Raw genomic sequence first — 15,946 nt, forward strand, 5'->3', positions numbered from 1 at the left:
TCAGGAAACATAAGAAGTACTGGCTGTAACACCCTGACACCCTTGGCTAGTGGGTAGATGAGTCTCAGCTCTCTCTCTCCGTGCAGCTGTATTAACACTTCTTTCTGTATTCATTACCGCGTTTCAGCACATGCTTTTTTAGCCTTTTGGAAAAGAAACACAAATAACAACAAAAAAACTCACCAGGTTATAAACTATGAGTTCAAATGTTATGTTATTTTATTTATTTTTCAATTCTTTTACAAAGAACCTTCATTATAAATTATATTATTTCTCAAATGTTATTAGTACTTCTCAAAATTAGTCAATCATAATATCAACTATAAATTGATAATTTGTAAGTCATTTCTTATATACAAACAGCATCCAAAGAAACCAACGGAAGAACTAAATCCAGGATGGAAGGATTTTATATTGAAAATATACTTCCTTGACTCCCAAACTTACGTCTATCCTTCCGAAGAGGATGCTGGGGCAGGGACCATGGACTGTTTTCTTCTTTACCTGTAATGTCGTCAGTTCTGACAAAGAATTCCCACTGGGGAAGGACAAAGGTAAAAGTTATGTAAGAAAACAAACAAGTGCAAAAAGATTGCCAATCATAACTTACTATTTTTTTTTACTTTGGCAAACTGTCTTTTTTATGCCAAGCTTGTACCATTTTTATAAACATATCAATGTGCCCTTTCACTTAAGTTTATTTCCCAATATACTTTGAATATCTAGGAAGCTACAGCTACATTTTGTTTCTTTTTCTGTTTTCCTATATTTTTATTATTTATGCTATTACAGTTGTCCCTCCTTTGCCCCCTCCACCCAGCCCCTGCCCCCCTTCCCTCAGGCCATCCCCGCAGCCACACCTGTGTCCCTGGGTCATGCATATGTGCCCTTTAGCTAGTCCATTCACCTCCTTCCATATCACCAACTTTTAAGAAAATTCAACATTTTATTTCTCAAGATGGATTGTATTCTTTATTGTTGCTCAATGAACACAATATTCTTCAGTAGAAAAAAAATTTAATAATCCACCAAATGTACAAATTTGTGGTGATATGTGTTTGAGAAGTACTCTAGTCTAAATTTTAAATGTAAGTTTTTTGAACTCTTTTATTTTGGTGTTGCCAAGTATACGGATTCATCTACTATTTCAGAATTGTTTATTTTTTTAGTATTGTGTATTTTCCAGAGATCAGCTGGTTAACACAGTGAATCTGATATTTATTAGAACTTATTGTGGCTAGAATACAAGTATGGATATCATTCAGTGCAAACTCACCATAAATTTAAAAGTAGATAATATACCTATTGAAATAACTAAAATTAAAAAAAAAAAAAAACAGTGATAAGACCAAGAACTGGAAATGATGTGGGAAAAACTGGGTCTCTCACACATTGCTCGTGGAGATGTAAAATGTTAACAACCAATCTTGAAAATAGTTTGCACTCTACATGCACTAACTCTATGTACACTAGCCATTTGACTCATCAGATGCACTCCTGAGCACGTATCCCAGGGAAATGAAGGCTTACCGTTTGTGTGAGAACCTGTGCATGAAAGCTCAGAGAAGTTTTATTCCTAATAGCAAAGAGTGAACAGGCAAACAAATTCTGTTACATCCAAACCATGGCATGCTACTACTCAGCAATAAAAACGAATGAACTAGTAATCCATGCAGCAACTTGGATGGACATTGACAACGGCATTATGCTCAGTTTTCAAAAGCGAAGCTGAAAAGGTTACATACTATATGATTCCATTTAACATCCTTGAAGAGAACAATATTGTAGAGCTGGAAAAGAAGTCAGTGGCAATAGACTGCCAGGTGACAGGGCAGGGGTGGGAGGTAGGTAGCATAAGAGGGCCCTTATCTGATGATGGAAAAATTCTGTGTGTTGATTGTGGTGGAATTACAAAACTCTGTACCTGGGATAAAATTGCAGAGAAGTGTATGCACACACACATACTCACAAAGGAATGCAAGGAGAAAAAATCGTGAGAACAGAATAAGGTCTATACGAATTAGCAGCAACGAACCAATGTCAAGTTCCTCTTTGTGATATTGTACTACAGCTATATGAGACATTGCCGTTGAGGGGAGGGGAGTGAAGGGCACCCAGGACTGTACTATATTTGCAACTTCCTGTCAGTCTATATTGATTTCAAAATAAAAAGATTCTTTTTTCAAGTAGGTATAACACAATTTTAAAATGCCATTAAACATTTAAAGAGAGAAATATCCTTTCACAGAATTGGTATTTAAACAACCTTCTTTTCAGAGACTTACTTCTAAAAGTCTTCAGTTTGAAGTGATGATTTTTTTTAAATTTTAATTCAAGCATGCAATTGTGTCAATTCAAAAACTATGGTCTGTGAACATGAAAGCTTCAGCTTTGATCTGATACTCTCCATTTTCTTCTCCAAACGCCCTTTATCTGACCAGGAAGGATGTCATTTCCAAAAGTGCTGAGAGAGCCACATTTAACTTGAACAGCATTGTTCTTTCAGGTTATTAAGGCTGTTCAATTTTCTCTGTTGGTTGCTACCCTGATTGGAGACTCTTTTTAAATGTCAGACTGAGAAAACTGCCCTGGTTCCAACACAATAAAAAAATAAATAAAAGTGAAAAAACAACGCTGTGGAATTAATGTAATAAGTAACCTTTAAAGACGAAGTTAAAAAGCAACAACAATTCAATGTGAGATGTATGCACCTAACGCTTCTTGTTTTCCCCATCAATATCTATGTGGCGAAGAAACCGGGAAGCGCGGTAGGGAGTCCGATTCAGAGAGCCCTTGTTGAGCACCTGCACCCTAACCCTAACGGTTTACAACGATGGGCAAGTTTCACAGAGTGGCTTAGGTTATCACGATGCAGAGGAGTCCACCCTGTCCAGGAGATCTCACATTTTCACCCCCAGTTTTGACAACTGCTCCAGGCTTATCCTGGCACCCTGAGTGAGGATAAGCAGCGCATTATGTAATCCCAATGGGAAGGAAATCAAAAAATCCAACTGAGCCGATGGAAGAAATTGCTCAGCCAGCTCATGAAAATCAGTAGGTCTCTGGGGAAAGGCCTCAGGGTCAAGAGAGAAATTGGAAGCCTGCGGGAAACAAAATCCTGTGGACAAAGCTTTTGTAGGACTGAAACCACACCAAAGAAGGGAAATGCGTAAGAATTTGAAATTCCACATTGATTCTGTATGGAGAATACAGAATATTTTCTCTCTTTCTGTGACTGGCTTAGAATAGATGTAGATAAAGGAAAATTTAAAAAAAAATACTACTCAGTTGTGGATAAAATTTGGCATTTTCACCAAAATAGCCCCTCTGGAGAAGATGTTAATGGTGGTACTGATGTGTGTTCAAAAGAAAGTCACTGGATTCCTTACTTTTATTCTCGATTTTTGTTTCTGTTTTACTGTTGGAAAATAATTTTTAGCATTAATGGTATTAGGCCATTCTCTGAATATTTCTAATGAAAAAGGTCAATTATATTTTACTTCGCTTATTTGATTTGCAGCACATAATGCACTTCCTATTGTAAATCATGTTAATTCTATTTTATTAAAGTGAGCATTAAATTTCCAGGAAAAGTAAAAAACAAAAGGTAATCACTATGAAATGAATTAGAAATAAGATGGGTTAGGAGATGGATAGAAGGACGGATAGATGTGTTAAAAAGCAAGTTTAGAACAATATCGAATGTAGAATCTAGGAGTGGGAATGTGGGTGTTCTCTAGAAACACCTTTGAACTTTTCTGTATGTTGGAAAATTTTCCTAAAATTTAGGGGAAAGTGTCAAACAGATAAACCAACAAAAAATAATTAGAACTTCCAGTGCCTAAATAAATAAATAAACCTTCCTGAAATAATGTATTAGGGACTTGTCAGTATACAACATGAAGTTAAGAAAATGTTACAAAAACCAAGACCTTGTATTAAAAACTTCAAATGTGGTTTCTAGGTAAAGGCGAAGGTGACAGATTAGCTATAGTTGTTGAAAACTTCCCCTTACGTGGAAATACCTTTTATTGCCCCACCTTTGCAGAGGTGTTATTCTTTGTCAGTACCTGAATGTTTGTCTTTCCTTATTCTCATTGTCACTTGGTTAGTAGCTGCTCTGAATTATACACACTGTAAGGTTTTCCACTAAGTTCCAGAGCTGCAAAGCTTCAGAGGCCCGAAGCCGGTGCCTTGGCTGTGCCGCTGCTTCGAAGTAGGCTGGGATCTCAGAAATCCCGGACAAGTTGATATTGATCCTTTTAAAAAAGTTATGTACAGAGGAAGTATATCTGGCAGCCTCCTTTAGAAACAGGGTCAAATAACCCGTTGGAAAATTTTCCAAAGGTGTCACATTAAACTTTAATAATACCTACATTTTTATGGGGCTTTTAACTTTGCAAATTGCTTTCCCATGCATTATCTCATTTCATGTTCTATTGCAGCGAAACAGTGTCTAGGTTTTAGTGCTGAATTACAATGACACGGATATCAAAATGTTGACGGGGTCGTTTCAAGAAAATTGATTATTACTGTGCCAAGGAATTACTGGCTTCAAGATCAAGTCTTACAAAGGGTTATGTTTCTGATGGTTCCTTAACTTTCTGTTCTATGGCTGGAGGTTTACCAGAACCATTTCATCAAAGAGAGAGAGAGAGAGAGAGAGAGAATGAGTTGCATCGTTTTCTCCCTCGAATCCTTCCTTCAGATTTTTTTTTTCTTTTCTTTTTGGTAAATCTGCAGGTCAGCCCCACCCCGGGGTGCATCCGTGCCCTGATGAAGATGCTCTACTGCCCGTACTGCCGCGGACTCCCCGCCGTGCGGCCCTGCAACAACTACTGCCTCAACGTCATGAAGGGCTGCCTGGCCAATCAGGCCGACCTGGACACGGAGTGGAACCTGTTCATAGGTAAGGGGCGCTGCAGGGCGGCGCCTGTCTGGGGGCAAGCTCAGAGCTGTGAGGTTGTCCAGGTGCCGATGACTTGCAGCCATGATGGGAAGTTTTTAAAAGCACAACACCAAGCAGCATTTAGCAAAGTATACGCATTATTTTTTGCATTTTTCTTCTTGTTTTATTCTGAAAGGTAAGACTTGTATACTGTGAGGAACAGTCCTGTTAAAGATTGTACAAGCCAGCAGCTGTATTGAGTTAGCTGATGACTCCGACGAAGATGAAAGTGGTCTTGGTTGAATTTTGTTGAGCGTTTGGAAAGATTCTCCTAAAAGAAATCCACAGCACTGTGTCTTTTGTATTTGTGTTACCTCAATCTAATCACAGATACACAGACATAGTAACGGAGCAGGAGCAGACTTTGTCCCCTTCCCCCACTCCCAGACACAAGCACAGCAGACCCAAACCCCGAACGCTGAGTTTTGCTGTGGAAGAATGAGAGCTGCTTTATTTGCAGAGCACAAAGCAAGGAAAGCCCAAACTCCCCGATGGCACACAGTTGAAGGGTGTAAATGGTTTGGGGGAACAGCTATGCACAAGCACTGGTAGGGCAAGTTTTAATTAGAGGATTTTGGAACTCAGTCATTTATGATAAGGGTCTTCTGCATGGGATCTTCCTGGACATTGACCCTCTGCTTCTGAAAGGGTTCCGGTGTTCAAGTTCCGGTCATGTCTGGGACCTTTGGTTCCTTGGGGAGAGGAGAGGCTTTGGTTCTGGGTGCAGCTAGAGGACGGGACGGGCACATTTGCAGTGTTCTCTGTAAAATAACTCATGGGTTTCATTAATCCCCATCTGCTAAGGGAGCAAAACCAGTTTTAAGCCGTTTGATGTGATTTGTGTGCTGTTTCAATATTAGTAAACAACTCCTTCCTTAAACATCTATGATGAAAATAGCTCAATATTTTTGCTAAAATATGCAAATTTTCTCCCTCAGTCTGTGGAAAAGAATGCATCAGGCACACCAGCATGAATCAGCCTGTCGGTCTTTAGACGGTAGGAGGAAAAGAGATGGGGAAGATTCAGGGCAGGTCCGTAAATCATGGCTCACATCTTAAGTTGGGGAAATCACTCAGAGGTTGCACTGCCGAAAGATATTTCCCAAATAGCTATCCAAGGATAAAAGGACACATTTTATAGGCAGGCTTCTCCCAGGAAAATACACAGGCCTTGAAAGAGTAAATGTATCTTCTCTCCCCTCCGTCAAATGGCCTTCAAATAAAAGTACTTTCAATTGCATTTACTGCAATTGCGTGGTGACAGGCAGAGTGGTCCAAAATAACAGTGTCATTTGTCAGCCTGGGAGGGCCTTCATCACTTATGCAAACCTCTAAACCAGAACGCACACGTAAAGTCTGCTGACATCTTAGATTTGAGTAGGACAGGAAAAGGAACTATAACCTGTGTTCGAAAACAGAAACTTACACCCGCTGTGCAAAGAACGATGGGCTTAGGTTATAGGTAGTCAGCTTTGGCAATGAAACTGTTGGCTAACACACTATGATGCTTAGAAAGTCTAGAGAAAATGGCTTTGAAGTTTTATGAAAAGACAGGAGAGTGAGTAGAACCAAACGGAAGTCATCCAATCAAATCTCAGAGATCATTTTGGAGATAATAAATTGAAATACTGTTCTCTCTCCTTTCAGTGCGAGGGAAGAATCTGTGTGATTTTGGGTTATTTCATTTGAAAAGTGAAGTTTTTTTAAAGTTAATTGTTTAGGTACCCTTCTAATTCAAAAACTGTATTTTTTGTTAAGATTTTGGAGATGGGTATGAATTAAAAAAGTAATCAGAATAAATTTGATCTTCTAAAATAGGCATTAATAGGATTAATTTGGGCAGACACTCTACCCAAATAATGCTAATAAAAATGTATACTTTCATCAGAAAAATCTAAAAAGATTTGCATATGTTAAAAACCAGTTTCAAGTCATAAAGACTATTCATACTTTGGGGTTGAAACTGCCTAATTCACAACCCAGTTAAGTTGTCTTTTGCCCGTCCACAACTTATTGATGCAAGAGGGTGTGTGGACTTGGGGACTTAGAGCGGGACATGATTAAGAATGAGAATATGGGCTTTTTAACTTGTAAGGGCAACAGTGACTTCTTAATTGGCTTTTTTTCTCCATGCTGGTTGGCTATTTTGATGTAAAACAAATCCTTAAGCTTTCTGTTAGTTGGCTTTCCTAGATGCCAATTACATGTGTAATTAAAAGTCTGGAAAATCATTTGATTGAAACACTAATAAGTTGAACCCACCAAGGGTTTTAATGAGAAGGAAACCTGCTGGTTAGTCCTACATTAATACATGTTCGTACCCATATTTCCCCTATCTCATTTAATGTATTAATGCTAGAGACCTCTGAGAAAATCCTCCCGGTTTTCTTTCTTCAGGTTTTGCTCCGACAGTGAGAATTGACCACCAACACAGACTATATGCAAAATATGTTCTTGCTGTATCTTCTCCCGATGTGAAGAGTTATTTTGCAACTTTATCATTGAAATTAGCCAAATGTGCCAAATCCATTTTCCACACAGATACATCCAGGATGACAGTGTTACAGTGTTCTTGAATGTAGCAGCAATGATCAGGCAGCAAATCAGTAATCCAACAAAAATTATATATAATAACCCTCTCTTTGGTTAGCACCTGCAGCCCATCACTCGTGGGCTTCTAGCATCTTTTCATCAAAACTTTCACTTCTTTTGCTGTCAATTGCATGAGGCATCTCTGCCTGCTGCATTTATGTCCCATTTTATGTGTTTTGTAGGTTGTTTTTTATTATGTGCTCATCAACAGTGTTAACGGTGGCACGCAATCATGCGCCAATGAAAACAGGAATTCAGTGGGTGGCACGTTCTCATGATCTGGACAAAGCCGAGCGATAATTGAAAGTGATTTGAAACTGTTTAGCTTTCAGTGGGTGTTTGGATCATATCTAAAGAAAGGCAAGTCAACGATGAAACGAAATGTTTTAAGTGTTCAAGTAGAAACCCCAGTGGTATTCCATTCACTTCCGAGGTTCTGTACGTTTGTTTGTTTATTTATTTATGTATTTATTTATTTATTTTGTGGAGAGAGGAGAAGGAAGAGAGAAGGAGAGAGAAACATTGATGTGTGAGAGAAACATCGATCGATCGGTTGCCTCTCACACTCCCCCGCCCGTGACCTGGCCCACAACCCAGGCATGTGCCCTGACTGGAAATCAAACCCGTGACCTTTCGGTTGCGGAACAACACCCCACCCGCTGAGCCGCACTAGTCAGGGCTCTGTAAGGCTTTTTAATCCTAGTAAAAATATCAGGAATACTAGGGATGCATTTTCTTCTTCCCTAGTTGCTTACTCTGTTTTATTTTTATTATTTTTTTAAATTAAATTTATTGGGGTTGCATTGGTTAGTAAAGGGATGCATTGGTGAAGTTATTCCTCTTTCCTGCAATAGTTATTAGATACAAATTTGGGGGTCACTAGGTCTGCGCAGGGCATGGAGTTAAACTTCCTAAGGGATGCTTTTCCTAAGTCTTCCTTCAGGAAGTTTAACTCCATGCGCTGCATACAGACAATACCCAGAAAATTCTCACCAAGTAACTATTGTAGGGAAAAGGAACAACTCTTTACCTCTTAGGTAAGAGCCTTAGGAAAGAAAAGTTGCTGACAGCTTTCAGGATGATGTTAGACCCATCTAAGAGTAGTGGAGAAGCCTCCGTTCACCCTGCCGGAATGCTCAGAGGCTTTCCAGGAGCAGGTGGGATTCCCCGGCACAAAGCACAGCCCAGCCAGCTTCCACTTGCACTTCAGTTTCTGCACCTAAACGAGTGGGCGTGCTGCACAGCACCTAAGCAAGGAAAGAATGAGAGAGTGGTTTCTAGCCTGTTCTTTCAGAAACTATGCAGTAGGACAAGATTGTAATCTGAGGCACTGGCTGTCTCTGCTTAGGCACTTACCCCCAGGGTTACTGTATATTTAGACACAACTCATTTCAGCCTCGCTTTAGAATGTTGCCTGAATGCAAAGGGGTTTTCTTGAAAAATTCATGTGAATTAAAATTTCCTAGAGGGAAACAGTTTGTGGGCAAAATTTGTTGTTCCATGAATATCCTGTGGTTATTTCGAGTGTTTGGCCCTCATGCTAACCCTCCGTGGATAAGAATTGTTCTATTTGACAAGGGGTCTCATTAAGACTGAAATTACATTTATGTAGCTGTAATAAATCTTGCTTCTAGTTTAAAAATCTAGGACACGTGGGACAGACTCCTCCAAACATCTGGCATCTTCTATGACTTTATAGACTGTGAGAACCAAAGGGAGGGAAAAATAGGCTGTTGGTGTGGAAAGGCAAATGTGAGACCAAAGGCAGGGATTCTATTTTGTTCTGCAATATTTTTATTACTGGAATCTTATAGGATGCTTATTACTGCAAGATAAGGCAAAACTCTCTCTCCATAGTTCCATAAAAGTGAGACCTAAAGACGTTTTTGTCCAACCTCGTAGCCTAATATTTTAGGGTTCCCTAGAAGACACTAATAATCTTCACATATTAATTCAATTCACTGTACTGAGTAAGCTACACACATGCCTTTTTTGCTCTTGGAGAACTTAATGTAGTTCAATTGATTTTAATCAACTGTGATAAAGTGTTAGGAAAGTGTTAGGAATAGAAGCACAGGAAACTGTCTACTCAGGAGGAAGACTTAACCTCATTCAGAGGGCCAGGGAAGCCCTACCTTGACAAGTATGGAATGAAAGGGTAAAGAAGACTGCACTGAATTAATGTTGTCAAATATAATTGATGTCAAATAACAGTAACATATGCGATTTTTACAGTGTAGGCCCCAAATATTCACAAGTTCTGTGACAATTTCATGATCTGTCAATGGCTCTTAAATATATATCTGTTTCATTGTTGACACATTTTATGATTGAGTCTTACTACAGCCACTGCCACTGAGTCTATCTGGTAAGATTTGGAGAATTTATGTTAATTTTCATCAAGGAAAGCTTGAGTTCTTTGATCTATAAATGTCCTCCAATTGCCACAAAGGGGTGAGCCAAGAGAGGCTTGATTTGTAATTTAGGCCTTGGACAATCATACAGGAGACAAAGTAGTGGTATCGAACTTTCTAGACTTTCTCTGTCCTTTTAAACTAAGCAATTATTACGTCTCGAGACAGCCCAATGACAGAAAACTATTATGAGACACCAAAAATGAAATTCAAGGTGGGCACTACATCTGTTCCATGCCAAGAGGCATTATAGTACTATCCATTCACTCATGCTCTCACTGATGGACCTTCCTCTGGTTCAAGCATGGAAGATAGAAGAGATAAGGCCTCGCCTGCTGAGAACAGGGCTCTACGTGTGTTCTGTGAATGGAATAAATGGAAACAAGCAGACAGAGAAATAGAAGGCGAATATAGTAAGAGGCTATTTTATTTTACTTTGTGAGCCTACTCTACTAATGGCACTAAGACTAATTCAGTCATTTAAAAAGCACGTATCCCTGTTGTTAATGGACTCCAGGAGTGCCGGGATGGCAGAACCAAATCAGATTACCAACGTGGTTCTTGCATTGTGACGGCTGCTATCAAGTTGTAAATTAGGGCCAGCCGCAAGGAAGCTGTGTTAGGTCAACGAAATGACTAGTGTCACGGAATAAATTACTACTTTGGTGCACAAATGGCGTTCTTAGGACCTGCAAGAGTTTGTTTATCTTCTAGGTATGTAGTGTGTTCACAACTCTGTGCTTGGGGCAAATGTTGCTGGATAAACATTTATTGTTTCTAGTAAATAAACTCAGGTTCTCTTTTTATAATGTGTGATGTTGCATTTCAGGAGGATATAAAATAAACAGGGAACTCTTTCAAGCATTTGGAAAAGGCACTCCTATTTCAAAGACTTCCTAAATCATGAAGTTGTATTACAAATCTGATAAGAAATTTTTTGTTACAAAGAATTCTGTAGTAAATATGCTACAACTGGCTGATATATCCAGACATGCCATGTTTCAAAAACCTCTAGGCCCTAAATGTAGAAAATTGTTTCTTTTCAACCAAAGAAAAAGAAAAATTCAAGAATTGTACTTAGCAGCGAGCTTTCAAGCTCCATCTCCACTCGGTATAAGACAAGAGCCTAGTCAACAATACAAGCCAGAAACATAATCCTTAAAATGGGGAACAAAAGCCGAAGCAATTATTTTAAAATCTGATTTCACCGTTAGCTACACAACTTGCTTTTGCCCATGTACTTTCCTAAAAGCACCGAGATTTTTTAAAAAATTGAAAACACTTTATTTTCTATCAGTTGAAATCTTACCCCACCTGCCTGAACCTCTCTGCCTTTCTTTTATAGTCATTGATTCAACACTTCTCATTTATCCTGGATATTTATCATATACTGTGTTCTCTCATAATGCCAGCAAAATGTATAAGTTGTCCTAACAATTTGCTGAGAAAAAAAGAAAAAGAAAGAAAACAGTTGGCTGATACCCAGCAGCCTCCCATGAGTGGCATTCTTTATCAATTTCCTACATTTAGAAAACAGTTTACTACTGAACTTTGCATATATGAAAGTGTTTTTATGTGGTACTATAGAGTTAATGCCTTAAGAACGGTATAGTGAATGAGGCTATTCAGCAAACACAGAAGCAGGCCTTGCTTAGCTTCTGAGTTCTTGCTAATGCTGGTCTTGAGGCAACAAAGGAGATTCGTGGGATTGCAATTTCTATTCTGAGTCAAGGAGATTTTCCCATGGATCAAAGCAGGCAAAGCACGTCAAACCTAAAATCACTTGGTGTAGTGGGCAAGTAGTCATTCCAAGGTGTGTGTTTGTGCCCTTCCTTTACCCAACCCTGTCAACTCTTGTTCATCCAGTTTCTACATACTTTATGTAATGGTAGTGAACCCGCTTCCTATTGACTGACAGCTACAAATGTGACATTATAAACTAGACTTTCGAATTGGAATTTATGTTGCCATGTGATGTGACACCGACCAAAAGCTTGTAATGAAGCATTCCTATTTTTGCATGTATGACATCCTTTAGGATACAAGATATTCCATTTATCGAAGGAAGTTCACTGAAATACCTCTTATTCCCTTCCAAGCTCTCCAATTTCAAGGAGAACTAGCAACAGAAGGATTTAGTTTTCCAGGAGAAAGCAGAGCATGGCAAAATGATTCAAGGTGGCCAGAGAGTTGCTTTTGTATTTGGGATTTTGCATTTTGCTTTAGTTTACCCTTCAGTGTCAGCGTTTTCCATAGATAAATGGTTAATTTGATAAATATATCAAAAGGCACTTGTCTTTACTAATTAACATCTGATTTTATTAACTTGTGATAGTGTTCACGGTCATGTTTAAGTTCAAGCTATAACTCAGATGTCTGGCTTTAGGCATGCCAAGAGAAAATATTTGATGATTCTTTAAAATGGGATTAAATAGACTCCAAAAGGCCCAAAAATCCCAGGTAAAACCCAAACACTATAAACATTAGCTTAATGACATTCTTAGCAATTCCAATTTGAGGAATAAGAGGAAACTGAGATAGAAGCAATGGTTGTAGAAACTAGAAACTAAGAAATATAAAGAGACCTAAGCAAGTGGATTGTTAAAGAAGACACTAAGCCATGTGGCTTTTCACGAATAGCAAACTTAGACAAGTCCCAGGACCATCCTATGTAAAAGCCCTTGTGACTGATGGAATGGAATAAGGGGGTTTGGGGGGAACCTCCTGAGGCATTTAGATCACTCTCAAAGTCCTGATGAACAGCTAAAGTAAAATCTTTATTTTCACTCCAATAATAAATTCATGCATGACATTGTAACATTTTATTGGAATACCTTAAAAATACTAGTGTTATGGAGGGTATTTAGACTTCTTTCCCGTAAATACAGCATTTACATGTGTACAGACTTATATGGATAATAAAATCTGTGTAGAGACAGATCTTCCAGTTGCTCGAAACACCCCTTTAATTCATGATTAGCTCAAGAGTAGAAGTGCTGATCTTTAATATTATAAAGATCTTGTAGCCGAAGTGCTTGTTTCTTTAATATTATAAGAGTCTTTTAGAATTTTACTCTCTTCATCTTACTGTCTTTGTGACGTGTTTATTAATGAACAACCCTCTAAGGAAACAGGGGTGGAAGCCAGGTTAGAAGAGATGGCTCTGTGAATTATTCTGATTGTTAAAGGTCTGTGTGTTTTTTAAATATATTTTCTAAAAGATTTTATTTGTTTATTTTTAGAGAGAGGGGTAGGCAGGGAGAAAGAGAGGGAGAGAAACATCAATGTGTGGTTGCCTCTCACACAGCCCCTACTGGGGACCTGGCCTGCAACCCAGGCATGTGCCCTGACTGGGATCCAGCCGGCCGGTGCTCAATCCACTGAGCCACACCAGCCAGGGCTAAAGGCATGTTTTCATTGCTTACTCTGAAAGAGAAATTGGCATTAATGACCTTGGGCATAATTTAAAATTTTGAGAACCTTCATGCTATATGAAAACTCTTGAGCTTATAACTCACTTAAGAATATTATGTCTACGGATACTTGGTAAGATAGCTAGGAGAGAATTTAAATTAAAATAGAGCTTGAAGTATACTTTGTCCTTCAAATAGCAGTATATAAATCCAGCAAAAAGAAGACATGTCCTTGATTTTTTTATTTGCGTGGATTTAGATAATTTGCTACACTAAGAATTTCCTTTATTATAACCTGCGAAGAAGTAAGAATTAGAAACAGCACTGAAAAATATGTCATTGAATATACAACATTATCCCCAAGAAGAGATGTATCCATATGCAGCACATTTTTAATTTTTAAGGTACAGGGATAGTCTAGAAAGATAATAATGATATTTAAATATAAAAAAAAAGTCAGTATTTACCACTAACATCTCCAGGCTCCAGAGACTACCTTATTTCATGAGAGGCCTAAGAATAACAGCAGATAAAGGAATGAGATAGTGGGTGGGAGAGAATTTTGGAGAAGTGGTGCTGGCCCCTTCAATTGCCAGAGCTGATGTGGTTCTCAGGTTGCCCGACTCAGAGAGTGAGCCCTGTCCTAACTCAGCCCCGGTCCATCACCCAGTAGTCTCACACCAGCTTGAAGAAGCCAGTTCTCCCTAAGGAGCAGGTCTCCTCTTCTGTAAGGAAATTCATTAGCTCCAAGGAGAGGATTCTCAAAGTTTATAGCAGGCAGCTGGGGGTGGCTGTGTAAAGCCCTTGATGTTGTCACTTGTGCAAGTGCCTCCTGGGTTTCCAAATTCGGTGTCCTTGATGATTGTTAGATTAGTTCCTTGTCTTTCAGATAGTTCAGTGTTTCAAACTCCTCTGTGTTAACATAATCATAGAAACATATTCTGTAGTCCAAAAATTGCTGTGTAATTCCCAACCGGATGGGGGAACTGAAATCATCGATAGTCCTAAGAGGTGTTGCTCAGGAATAATTCCACAAACACCAGTACACAGTGCCATCTGAGGATGTGGGTCACGCACAGGAGCTGACTTTTAGAAGTCGACTCATGAAGCAAAATACATATGTCCCCTCATTAATCGGCCTTTCAGTATTTTCCAGTGAATCACTGGGTCTGAATATAAAATATTTGAAAAGTTCTTGGAGATTCAATTTAGTATGTGCCTCACACCATCCATTAATGGTTGAAGATCCACATATGTGCTTCTCAGGATTGAGAGAAGGGAGATGTCCATGACAGAATGTTCAAATGTCTTGCTACTCACAATCATAGTATCCAAATTCTAAACCTGAAAGAGCTGTAAGAAACTATATTCCCCCATTGCTATGCTTCTGAGTCCCACTGGGAGAATATTACATTCATTGCAACCATAGCTAACATTTACCAAATACTTACTTCATACCAGGCAATGCTGTCATTCCTTTACCCTTTTACTCCTCACAATAACCCTATTAAAAAGTCAATATTATGACCCCCATTTTACAGATGGTAAAACTGAAAGGAGGTAAGTCAAGTGATCTGTCCAAAGTCGTATATCTGGCCTCAGAGCTCAGGTTGTTAACCATTGCACACATGAACTCCTACTAAGTATTTAGGAAGTAACTCTCAGTCTCTGGCTTCATGGATGGATGGGTAGGTTGAGGGAAACTGAAAATTTGATATTGCCAGCCCTGTTCCCTAGAATTTCTGCAGGAAGGAAATGTTCTATGTCTGTGCTGTCCAGTACAGTAGTCGCTAGCCACGTGTGGTCATTAAGTGCTTGATATATGTCTAGTTACACTGATCAACTGAATTAATTTTTACTTATTTAATTTTATTTTTTTTAAGTTAGTCACCTGTGACTGTGGAGTACTTAAAATGTGGCTAGTTTGAAAATAGTGACATGAAGTTAAGAATAAGCATGATGTCATTTGAAGAACCCAGCCAGGCAACACTAGACATAGTTGCCAGTATGTACCGGGAGGTGAGATCGGTCAGGATTAGACTGCTGAAGCTTTGAAAGTCAGGCCAAACACTTGACTTTGTTTTGCCAGCAATGACATGTCACAGGGCAGTACAATCCAGGGAGTGGCAGGACCTAAATAGTCATCTGGCAGACAAAAAGGGTGGATTCCACTGGGTGAGACCAGTGGGAGTGTGACTGGAGATGGTATGGAAAGAGAAAGGAAGGCAGCAGTCATGATAGAGCTGGACGTAAAAACTTAGAACACTTCACGTCTACATATCGGTGACTAAGTGTAAGGGCAAAGAAAGAAACACATTGGCTATAAATGAGATGGGAGCATGTGAAACAAAGATGGTGCCGTTGGCAAATGGAGAAGACAGAGAAGCTAGTTTGGGGTGTGGCACACATGGATTCCTTCAATCCATTCAGGGTATGTTGGGTCTGAAAAACAGGGATGCCAAAAATGAGAATGTCCGATTGGATGTTGAAAATAGTCATGTTCAACGTTCTGAGAGAACAGGACCCGGAATGCCAAGAACCACTGGCGGTTGCCACAGCCCAGGAAGTTCTGTGGTGAA

The 15,946-nt window shown here is 39.1% G+C and overlaps 1 protein-coding gene across 1 annotated transcript in view; it reads left to right on the top strand.

Annotated features, from left to right (window-relative positions):
• Positions 1 to 15,946, top strand: part of GPC6 (glypican 6) — a 1,001,808-nt gene that overhangs the window by 669,712 nt on the left and 316,150 nt on the right. The window contains exon 4 of the mRNA XM_024567031.4: positions 4,744 to 4,909. Within this exon, the coding sequence (XP_024422799.2) occupies positions 4,744 to 4,909 (166 nt within the window). The remainder of the gene's footprint in view (positions 1 to 4,743; positions 4,910 to 15,946) is intronic.

This window comes from Desmodus rotundus, chromosome 13 (genome assembly GCF_022682495.2).
Source record: "Desmodus rotundus isolate HL8 chromosome 13, HLdesRot8A.1, whole genome shotgun sequence".
NCBI classification, from domain to species: domain Eukaryota; kingdom Metazoa; phylum Chordata; class Mammalia; order Chiroptera; family Phyllostomidae; genus Desmodus; species Desmodus rotundus.